The following is an 11,937-nucleotide window of genomic DNA, read 5'->3' on the forward strand; positions in this document are numbered from 1 at the left end:
TACAAACACTCTTTCTCACCTTCATCAAGGTTATATTACTGTACTAAGTTAACTGATATTTCATCTCCTTTCCTTAGTTCCCAAGGGAGACAGATACTGGTCAACACATTTGAGCTCCTCTAGGTGATTTTGAGTTTGCTTCTTTCTCTTCTTTACAGTTGACCTATAATGGACATTTTAGTGTGTCACCCTTCTCTTTTGTCTCCTCTTCTTTATTATTATTGTTTTGTTATGGGATTTGAGCATTCATGAACACAAGGGTTTTCTGTTCTCAGACTCAGTGCCAAAGTATTTGATACGATATTGTTCTTTTCTGTTGTCAAAACTCCTAGGAATTAGGGTTTGATTATCCCTAATAAGTAATAAAATACTATATATTGCCTAGAAATGGAACTTTACTGTCCAGAAGGGGAGATCCCAATTCCTTTGAACAGTACATATGGTGGGGGACATGGCCTTTCCAATTGCCCTTCCTCCTTGTTCATAGAAGATCGTGTGCCCTACAAGAAACCGGTTAGGTACCGAGAGTGTCTGAAGAACCATGCGGCCGCCATGGGAGGAAATGCCACCGATGGCTGCGGAGAGTTCATGCCGAGTGGTGAAGAGGGCACCATCGAGGCACTGACTTGCTCCGCCTGTCACTGCCATAGGAACTTCCACAGAAAAGAAGTCGAAGGCGAGCCCTCTTCCAATGATTATTGTTACCCGTTGCACGGTGTGAGCAGCAGAGTTGAGAGGAAACTGCTCTTGGGTCACCACCACCACAAGAGTATCCTACCACCTGAGGCTCTAGGGTACCCTACGGGTACTCTCATACACTCGAGAGCGGCTCCAACGCCCCACCAAATGATAATGTCCTACAACATGATGGGCTCCCTCCCTTCGGAGTCCGATGAACAGCCCGAAGATGGTGGTGGGGTAGTCGGCAGCAGGCCACTCGGCTGATGAAGAAAAGGTATAGGACAAAGTTCACACAGGAGCAGAAGGACAAAATGCTCAACTTTGCAGAGAAAGTTGGTTGGAAAATCCAAATGCAAGAAGAATCAGTGGTGCAACAGTTCTGCCAAGAGATTGATGTGAAGAGAAGAGTCCTCAAGGTCTGGATGCACAACAACAAGCACAATCTAGCCAAGAAAAACCCGTCCAATCCCACAACCGCCTCCACCACCGGCACCGCACCACCACCGCTGCATGATGATCCAAATCATCAGTCTTTTCTTAGTATAATCCGTGTTTCGTTTTCATTTAGCTTATTTTTCCGTTTTTCCAAGGCGAGTTTCAGTTAACATTAGTAATTATTTCGACTAATGATTTTGCAAATATCCATGCATGCACTATATAAATGGATATATAATCGATCAGCTTTCTTAGTACAAAATTAATTTTATTACATTTATAATCACTTACCATATAATGTTTGAGCATAGTTTGCCTTGTTTTACGTGTTCTGCAACACTATCTGCAATCCATGTTTGGTGGCCTGAACTCTGGAAAAGTAAATTTTACTACTTATTTATTTCCTCTGAATTTAGAGAAAGAAAAAGTACCTGTCGTTTCCCCTGAAAACGAAGATACACGTTTGTTTGTTTGTTTGTTCTGTTTCAGAATCTAGCAAGAACAAGATTAGGTAATTAATGTTTACTTACCCAAATGTATATAAAATCAACAGTAAAAATACTAAGCTAAGGTAATTCGCCAGTCAGAGCTTCCGTATTTTGTCTTTTCTTTCCAGAAAATTTGGATTATCTTTTTGCTTTTATGGAGCTATTTGTATAGAGCCATAATCGGGTAGGTACGTTAAGGACTCCAAGATCGATCGTTTACATTATTTACGCCTCATAGTCTTGACGAGAGTTAGAAATGAGGCGAGTTAGATTGTAATTTATTAAGATCGACTCAATTAAAATTCGATAAATGAAAAGATTCGACTAACTTATTAACGAACTGAAACAAGTTACTCCATTGAAAAACTCACGATTATTTGAAAAAATAATATATTAAAATTTTATTTTAAAAAAATAAACTATTAATAATATTAATATTTATGTGTTGATTTTTTTAAATATGATATAAATGTATTTAAGATTCATATTCGAGACCAAGTTTGAACTTTAACAGAGTTAAGTTTAAGATATTTTTTTTTTTTGAATTTTTTCGAGCTTCAGCTCATGATTTCGAGTTCGAGTGAGCTTGAAAAATTTATGTTCGGGAGTTTCCGAATTGTGTCGAACTCTATTTCAGAATTTTTGAATCAAATCGAACTCAACAATACTTAAACTCGACTCGACTTATTTACCGCTCTAGTTTAACTCGCAACCTAAAAGACCATATTGTGACGAAGATCTAGCTTGTTGTTTACTTATGTTCTAAGCAGACTTTCGAGATTAAAATTGATTTTGGTTAAAAAACGTTCCTTTTCACGTGTCGTACGGTTAATCATTGAACAATCTAAAGCTAAGCCCGTAATACTGTGTAGGGTCAGTTGTACTTAATATGAACTAGAACTACTCTTAATTAAGTCATAACGATGATCAAACCAGTTAATTTATCATTCAATAATAATAATTCTATCGAATAAATTATTATTTTTATTTCAATTTCTTAGTATATTAAGTATTCTTATAATTTTTAATTTTAAGGTAAAGTATACAAATGGTCCCTCGACTATAGGGCGTTGATTTGTTAAGTCATCCGACTATTAAAAGTTATAAAATGATATTCTGACTATAGAATATTATTTTGTTGAGTTCATCGACTATTGAAAGTTACAAAATGATCACTCGACTATTTATATTTTCCAAACTCGTCATTTTCAGTAAAAAAATGACGATTGTCTGAGCTGAATGTTAACATGCTAATTGGATATGATAAAATCATATTTTAATGATGTCTATTGACACCGTCGTTGCTTTAACACTGCCTTGTTGATATAATATTTTCAAGTACTTACTTGACGACATGATATAAACGGTGAGTCGATCTATAAAGTATAAAACAAACGTTTTTTATATCATATTTTATAATATCTCAGTTAATAGGTTGATTTGTTGTTGTAGGGTTCTTGTAAAAAATTGGTTGAATTAAGGTATCGCTGGAATTATTTCTCAAGATGATATGAATGTTACAGTAACTGGAGAGTAGTCGGGAACACATGTGTGTTCGGAAAGTCGTCGGAAACACAATGCGTCTTCCCGTTTTTATGCCGTTGAACAAAGCCGAAGACACATTATCTTCCCGGCGAATTTCCGAAGACACATTGTGTTCCCGACGAATTTCGACGGGTACTGTGACATTCACACTAGACCATAAAATAATTCCGATGAGACCCTATTTCAGCCAATAATTTTTTCACAACACCATAGGAGCGATTCATTCAGTTAATAGGTTAACATCCAGTTTAAACATTCGCTATTTTTTTAATAATAAAGGACGAATTTGAACATATGAATAGTTGGATGATCATTTTATAACTTTTAATAGTTAAGGACTCAACAAAACAACTCCTTATACTCGGATGATCATTTTATAACTTTTAATAATCAATGGACTTAACAAATTAGTACTTTATAATCAGAGGATCATTTGTGCATTTTACCCTAAAATTTATTAGATTCGATCAGATTTTTGATTTTAAATTCAAGTGATTGATGAGGTCCAATTTTGATAAGTATAAATAGGAAATAATGTGAAGAAAATGCAGAGAAGTAAAAAGGGAGAAGACAAATTAATGAGGAAGCATGATGTTCAGCTGAGCAAATTTAATGTGGTTGAGGAAATATTAAATGCCACCAAAATGATATTCCTGCATACGGTTGATTTGATGTTGTAGGGTTCTTGAAAAAAATATTGGTCGAATTAAGGTATCACTAGAATTATTTCTCGAGATGATATGAATATTACAATAATCGAAGAATTGCCGAAAACACAATATGTCTTCCTCGTTTTTCTTGCTGTTGAATAAAACTGAGGGCGCATTGTCTTCCCGGCAATTTTCCAAAGACTCATTGTGTTCCTAATAACTTCTGACGAGTAATGTAGCATTCATACTAAATTAAAAAATAATTCTAATAAGAACTTATTTCAGCCAATAATTTTTTTCACAACACCATATGAGCAATTCAACCCTGCCCACATGTCTGCTATCTGTTCCATGTTTCCCATCGCTCATACTTTTCAGCTTTCTCACCCCACACTCCTTTCCATCCACCTCTTTACAAATGACAACTATATGTATCAAATAATACCAATATTATCTTGTAATTAAGATATTCATAGACTAAATCAAGTTTGATTCGAATATGATCAGAGACAAATAAATAATTTTAAATTAAAATGAGAAATCTATAAACTTTTAAGAAAACATCGATAGTTTATTATTACCGTCAGCTCGTTCCTAAACATGTATCATCATCAGTAAGCAAGTACGAGGTAGCAAAGATATAAACTAACTTTTATGAACAAGAAGCGTCATTTTTATTTTTAACAGTTTAGAGTAATTATAAAGTAACATTTGTTCATAATCTTTCTTGATCATTGATAATGCATATATATCTATCAAACGAAACTGCTCGAACCATTATATGGAGCATCACATAATGTTATATTCTTAAGATCGATCTTATAAAATATAGTGGTATTTTCAATTCATGTTATATTTTTTAATATTTAGTTATTCGGTGATCGAATAAATCAAATTTTAATAGATTAATTTGAGTTTAATAAAGGTAATTTTTTTAATTTGGATTAAAATTTAATTAGGTATTGACAATTTGATGGTCTAGTATGATTAAAAAAATAGTTGGATCTTAATTTTTAACGAGTTTGAGCTTAAAATATATATTTAATATATAAATATAAATATTTTTGATTAATTCGATTAATTAATCATTCTCGAATCGAATTAATTATTAACCAAATATTGAAAAAATTAATTGTTCCTGGTCAAGCCAATATGATGACTAACCTTTTAACCAGAATAATTTGATTCAATAGTTTTAACCGAGGAGTGAACATCCTATTAATACTTCAAATCAATCAAAAACTGATATGTGATACATTTAAAAAGTTATTTTTTTGTTTTTCTTAATTTACTTAATTATCTCTCTTTTTCACGTTAAAATGTTATTTTTTCAACTTAACTACCACCATCATTGGTGCTGGAATGATGGCTTTGCCTGCCACCATGAAAGTTCTCGGCAATCTGTTGGGGATTGCTTTGTTGATCGTTATCGTGATTTTGTCCGAAATCAGTGTCGAAATGTTGAGCAAGTATGCTGTACTATGTAAGGCTAAATCTTATGGGGATGTTGTGGAGGTTGCAATGGGAAGAACAGCTAGAGTTTTGTCTCAAATTTGTATAATCATCAACAATGCAGGTGTGTTGGTCGTGTATTTGATAATCATCAGCGATGTTATTTCGGGTTTGCATCATCGTGGAGTTCTGGATCAATGGTTAGGCCTTGGTTTTTGGGACCATAGGAAGATATTGGTCTTGGTCATCATGGTGCTTTTCCTTGCACCACTCTGCATTAGACAGAATCTATTCATTGAGCATTACTTCGGCTGCATGAGTCGCTCTGTAATACTTTTTAAAAATGTTTTCGAGGCCAAAAGTGCTTTTGCGGCTAGAACAGGTAGCAATGCTATATTAAGGCCCCATTCTGCAATGAATTTTGATAAGAACATGAGGGTTCGATATGGCACGGTGTTTGAATTACATCTATTTTTGTTTTTAACAAAAAAAAAATCATCAATTTAATCATCAATATTTACAAATTCTATCAGTTTAATCTTAATTTAAAATTATTCATATAATTTAATTTTTCGTATTTAAAAATCATATAAATTTGACCCACAAACAAATTATCACCACTCAGCACAATCATCATCACACAACAGAACCGGTCCCAATACTCCAGTCTCAACTTCCATTGCCAACATATCAGCTTTGACCAAACCTTCACCGTTATCAAACATAACCACTCGAACCGAATATAACTCAATTCCACCTACTACCACCGCCATATTCATCCTACACCATCACTATTGAAGCCTCAATCTAAACTTCCAAACCTGAGACCATCATCAACAATCATGAATCCTCGTTCCCACTAAACAACCATCTTCCCCGACCTACCACTCTCAATGCCCTTTTACCCAAATCCTTAAATCACCTGAACAAATTTGATGACTAATCTAATATATAAGCTGCAAATAATTGAAGGCAATCATACTAAAAACCTTGTTCTAAATTATAAAGCGATGATACATAGTGAATAAAATGTCATACCAAAGTACATATGAGCACTAAGCTCAACAAACAACCTTATTTGGGTTAGGCTCAGGAAGTGCAGTCAAATTTGCACTACATATGATCATGGACCTACAGGATAATGTTAGGGACTGCTTTAGACCCCATAATTCGTGGATCAAACCGATATAAAACAGGCATGTCACCACTTTTGTTCCCGGATTTTCAGTGGCCCGAACCTTGCGGGAGACGAAAAGAACCGGAAGCGTATAGCATCTGGTAAACTGGTCGTATTCTAATTGTTAAAAACAAGCCCAAGATGCTGCCTATACAACAGATGCCGGCTAGAACGAAGAAGGTGAGACGGAAGCATTCAGGTCCCAAGCAGGTGGAACTTCCCTGCTTAGCAGCTTCAGCATCGTAAACAGAACCGGCAAGCAGACCCGAGAAAAGAAGTGCACCTACAGGGTTGCCTATCAGCATAAAGTTATAAATGATACCAAAATGTTTCAAGCCGAAAAGTTCAGATGCCGTTGGAACCATGAGAGAATATTGAAATCCGAAGCAGACGCCAAGCAAAGCAGTTGAAATATAGAGGGTACCGCTGAAAGCTAATGCATACATAACAAATGCTAAAACCATAACCACTAGCGTGCAGGCCATCCACAATGTTCGAGGAATGCTTCTCGTCCTGCAAGACCACAAACTAACGCTTAGAATAGTGCCTGGCACAAGAAAGGGTAACTTATAATAAAACTATCTAACTATTTTCGGCCGGGAAAAATCTTCGTTCGAAGTCCGTGACCGAAACAAATTTTGGATAAAAGTACTACAGGAACATTTCCAATTTCCAACTACCAACCTAAGAAACAGTGCCTTCCAAGAAAATATGCGTGGATAAGGATGCATGCTCAAGAATGACAACAATTAATAAGAGATTATAGCAGTCATCACACTGATTTTTAATGATTACAGAAAACGGTTAGAAGATAATTACATCTTAACCTTATACAAGAGATGGTGAATCAGAATTTTATAATGAGAACAAACCTGAAAAGTGTTCTGAAAGAGCACCCGAGCCAAGACGACCGATGAAATTGCAGAAGCTAAAAAGGGAGAGCAGTATTGTTGCATTATCTACGCCAAATGCAATTCCGATTTGAGCCAAGTTGTTGGTAACAGTAACACCAGAACCAACTCCAAGAAAATAAACAACCCAAAGAAGCCAAAAATCAGCCTTGATAAAAGCTTCATGAAGCTTGAAGTCCTCCCCCCTCCTGGGTCTTTTTTTCTTCTTCACTGCCCCTTCTCCCACGGCAAGAAGAGTTTCCACATCCGAGGCGTATTCACTTTCGAAGAAACTTCCAAGATTTGAGGCTGATGAAGATGGTGACAACAAAGGATCAGAGTGAGTTGGACCGCCTTCTTCCTCGGCCAAATTCTCTGTTGAACTTGCCAGGGGTGTAAGTGTGTCTGCATTTGCTCGAGTAATTGTCATCTTGACTGGAATTCCGAGAGGAGCAAGCAAGAAGATAAATACGATAGCAAGTAGTAAATAAGAAAAAACATCACTTAAAGAAACTATGTCATATATAACTGTTATTATGATAAGATAAATGGCAAGCAAGACACTAGCAACTTGGGTAAAAACAAAGTGGACATGAACCGAAGAGTCTTCTCCGGAAGGAGGAGTGCAAGGGCGAATAAAGTACATCATGGCCAAACATATAACTGGAATTCCAAGAGTAAGGAACAGCAGTAGTTTTGAAGCACTTCGTTCAAGCAGTGAGCTGTACAATACGGTATATACAGCAGCACTGATCCCGGAATAGCCCTTGAGGATGCCAGAAACAGTACCCCTACTGAGGGGAAAATTTCTCATGTTTGTTACCAGAACTGCCGTGCTAAACCATGCATTACTATTAGAGCCAACCACAAGCGCGATCCATAACTGTCATGGCATGGAACATGGGCGTAGTAAGTACATAAAACTGGTAAGAAGCTCACTTAAAGCAAACTATAATGTTACTGCGATATGTTCGTCTCCATCAATAACCTCACATCTCTTCACAGTCCAAAAGAGTCTGGGAATAAGTAAGGAACACAAATCTCATTTGATAAGATGCCCTATGAGATGATTACCCAGTAGCAAGAGCTATCTTTAACTTTTAGCACAGAAAGTATGTATGACGAGAATGAATAAATAGCCAGTGAAATAAGTTACCAATTACAGGTTTGGAAATGCTTCAATGAAGACCTAAGAATAACAGGAAATTGCTTGGAGCAAACAAAAAATGAAACTGATCAACTGAGGGCCTAATCCCAACATAACCAGAAAAGATCAGATTGGCATGAATTTAAGATCGAAACTTAAACAAATCTGAATGTTTCAGCGAAAACACTTTAAAAAAATGCATAATACAGAATCAGAATTCAGAATCAGAATTCAGAAACCATTAGATCTACAAGTTCTGAAAACTGGTAAGAAGCGCTAGGCTGCTTTTTTTCTGGCAGGTATAAGGAGGACCAACCAATAGATAAGCCCCAGGCTTAAAGCATCAATACATAAAGATATAATCAATCTGCATATTGCAAGATATTGTTTTGATTGACGTTATTAATGCATAACTTGATGAAATTGGTACTCGGGAACTTAGCACCAAATCTTATTACCAATCGAGTCGAAGTTTTATATTAATATCTCACTGGAGAAATCTTCAACAGGGAAAATAATCAAAACCAAAGGTCCTGCATATTCCTGGGTAAATTCAAGTTGTGAATAAACTCTTATAGTGGATGCAGATTCATGGCCTTCCATGAGCTATTAAGATTAGACCTATTTGTTGTCATCATTCATGGCTATCAACGCGTCTAAACAATCTCCACAAGATACAGATAAAGCAGATGATTTTTCCTATATTATACCCAATACCCATCCCATCTCACTTTAGCTGGTCCAATCACATCACAACACATACAAAACCATTGTTGACTTTGCTGAGGAGCTCACACTGATGTTCAAAAAGAAAAGCCCTGTGCTTAATGCATCAAGACAAAGGTATAACCTCACCTCATCTGGTTCAGTTACACCACATAAAACCTTGAAGATTCTAATTCTCAGCATATACAGAACCAATTTCAGTAACAAGAACAACATGCAAAATAATATATAAAAAAAGCAACTGAGAGAAAAATAAACACAATTGAAATTATCACTCACTGCCCAGTAAGGAAGACCATGAATAGTTTGGGTAACAGCAAGCCAGATAACACCATATCCCAAGAAACAGGCGAAGACCCCAACAAGAAGCACAGTCCAAGGAGGGAAACGATTACAGGCGATACCGGGAAGGAGCCCAACACTCTCTCCTATATCATTTGCGACTCCCAAGAAGGTGAGCTGTTGCTGGTTGAAACCCAAAACTGATTTGAGAGCAGAAGAATAGAGTGGGAAGTTGGAGCCGTTCCCTGCTGATATCTGAACCCATACAGCAGCTGCCAACCCAACCCATGGTGGCCTGCTCCCCGCCTTCAGCTTCAGTTTTGTCATTCGTGCTGTGCTTAGAGACACTGGTTTTGGTACTTTGTTGCTGAAGTAGGTAGGGGACAATTTGCATATGTAAAACAGAAAGGTCTGTTTATAGAATTTATTGGTGCGACCAACTTTTGTTTTTCTTAAATATTAGTGTAGCAATTTTCAAAGCTTATTAATTTTCAAAGCAACTTTTGTTGATGAAGTAGGTAGGGGACAATTTCTTTTTCTTAAATGATCATGTGGTGTATTAATATACTGTTAAAAAAATTGTTATCAGTTTTATTATTATTTAAATAATAAAATTAATAAAAAATATAAAAATATTATTATTTTTATCGGTTTTATTATTATTGAGCGATTTACCGGTTTTGTTATTTTTTTATTGGTTTTGTTATTATTAGGTACTTTACTGGAAATAACATTGATGTTTTAGATAGAAATAATAATGTTTTAGGTAATTTTTTTACGATTTTATTATTTAAATAATAATAAAATCGATATCGCATTTTTTTAGTTGTATATTAAGAGTTCCGCACTGTAGAACTTCCTATATAAAATATAAATGATAAAATTATACAGATGTTACTCAAATATTTATATTATAATAATTGTTTAAAAAAATTGACAAATGTCATTTTTATTTCTTTTATTTTTTAAAAAACATTATTATTTTTCTTACCAAAAAATAATCCCCAAATGCTCTAAAATCTGGAAAGAGAAAAATCTCAAAGCTTCTAAAATCTTTTAAAAAAGAAAATTGATACTAATTCATTAAATTATTACAAAAATGATTATTTTATCATTTATCACGTTATTAAAAATAAATCATTTATTCATTTCGACTCTATTATCAAATTTATATCAAAATTCAAATCAGATGATACTAAATCATTAAACTATTACAAAAATGATTATTTTATCATTTATCACATTATTAAAAATAAATCATTTATTCATTTTGACTCTATTATCAAATTTATACCGAATTTCAAATAGATATATTAATTCAAGTAATAAAATTTAAGTTTAAAAAGATCATCAATCGGGAAGGTGGTATGTTTAAATGGTATGGTGGGAAAGATTCATGTGATAAATTTGTATTCATTTGGTATGTTTCATCAGTTATTATTGATATAAGAATATTTTAATTCATTTGGTATGTTTCAACAGTTACTGGTGATGTAAGAACATGAACAGAACATTTAGAGCTCTTATGTCACGGGTATACATGTGCAAAAATGGAACTATTGTGAATGATTCTGCATTGTTATTTATTAACAGATGAGAAACCAAGGATTTTCCCCATTTATCCATTCAAACAACTGCTACAAGTAAACACAAGTGTAGCCTTGTTGAACCAGATGCGAGCATGTTTCGGACCCTACGGGTCAAAAAGTAATTACTTACCGACAGTAATTATTAACTGTCATTCAGATTTCTCGAATCGACAACATCACCTGAGACTGCTTTTAATTACAAATATATTGATCCAAAAACTGCTTATCCAGTCCTCGTAATATCAGTTGTGGCAAATTCTTGTCATCAATCATCAAAAACAAATCCCATTCAGGCCTTTGACTGAGTTGGCAAATATGGCTGTGCAGCAGTCACACAATTCTCCCAAGCCCCATATTTTGAGCTACAGCTGCCACCACCACTCAGTTTTGCATGATCGGAAATAACCGCTCGAGCACAAACATCCCAAGTCCTTGCTATCTCACCGAGTGACGTAGGCTGCGAAAGGCTACGGAGTGATATATTAAGCCTAGACTTCGCTTTCACGAAAGATCTTCCTGCTCCGTACTGCGAAACATAATATGACAGCAAAAATTACTTCCAAGCAAAAATATCAAATAGAGGAACATCTAAACTCAAACCATCTTGCCCTTGAGCCGGAATGTAAAACCCCGTGCCAAATACTAATAACTGCTTACAAAGTTTTCCTTGGGATAATTTTTTTGATAGGTGTTGAAGACCTCCTTAAAAACCTCCTCCTTGATTAAAGGAGCTTTAGAAAAGCTCCTTAATCAACGGAAGGAGAAAAAGAATGCCTTAAGATTTCATTAACCATAAGATACAACCAGATCGCCACCCCCAACATAAACAAACAACCAAAAACGACCGAATACAACCCTACACAACAACACTAACA

General features: G+C 35.2%; 1 protein-coding gene and 1 pseudogene across 1 annotated transcript; one reads left to right on the forward strand and one right to left on the reverse strand.

Annotated features, from left to right (window-relative positions):
- The first annotated feature begins 372 nt into the window (after positions 1-372).
- Positions 373-1,286, forward strand: LOC120125328 (annotated as a pseudogene).
- A 5,042-nt stretch (positions 1,287-6,328) lies between these two features.
- On the reverse strand, positions 6,329-9,874 carry LOC120125437 (protein NUCLEAR FUSION DEFECTIVE 4-like). Its single transcript, XM_039143868.1, has 3 exons — positions 9,471-9,874; positions 7,303-8,201; positions 6,329-6,944 (listed from the first exon to the last, which is right to left on the reverse strand). Exons 1-3 carry the CDS (start codon positions 9,798-9,800, stop codon positions 6,476-6,478), a joined length of 1,698 nt encoding a protein of 565 aa, XP_038999799.1. The 5' UTR covers positions 9,801-9,874; the 3' UTR covers positions 6,329-6,475.
- Positions 9,875-11,937: the final 2,063 nt, after the last annotated feature.

The sequence above is a fragment of the Hibiscus syriacus genome, unplaced genomic scaffold (genome assembly GCF_006381635.1).
Source record: "Hibiscus syriacus cultivar Baekdansim isolate YM2019G1 unplaced genomic scaffold, ASM638163v2 tig00110430_pilon, whole genome shotgun sequence".
NCBI lineage: Eukaryota > Viridiplantae > Streptophyta > Magnoliopsida > Malvales > Malvaceae > Hibiscus > Hibiscus syriacus.

What these genes read in the sequence shown, in the direction of transcription:
- LOC120125437 (XM_039143868.1), bottom strand. Translation starts at nt 9,800, where the DNA reads ATGACAAAACTGAAGCTGAAGGCGGGGAGCAGGCCACCATGGGTTGGG. An exon ending in ATGGTCTTCCTTACTGGGCA is followed by an intron (nt 8,202 to 9,470) that starts GTGAGTGATAAT and finishes ATGCCATGACAG; the next exon opens with TTATGGATCGCGCTTGTGGT. An exon ending in GCTCTTTCAGAACACTTTTC is followed by an intron (nt 6,945 to 7,302) that starts AGGTTTGTTCTC and finishes TTTGTGGTCTTG; the next exon opens with CAGGACGAGAAGCATTCCTC.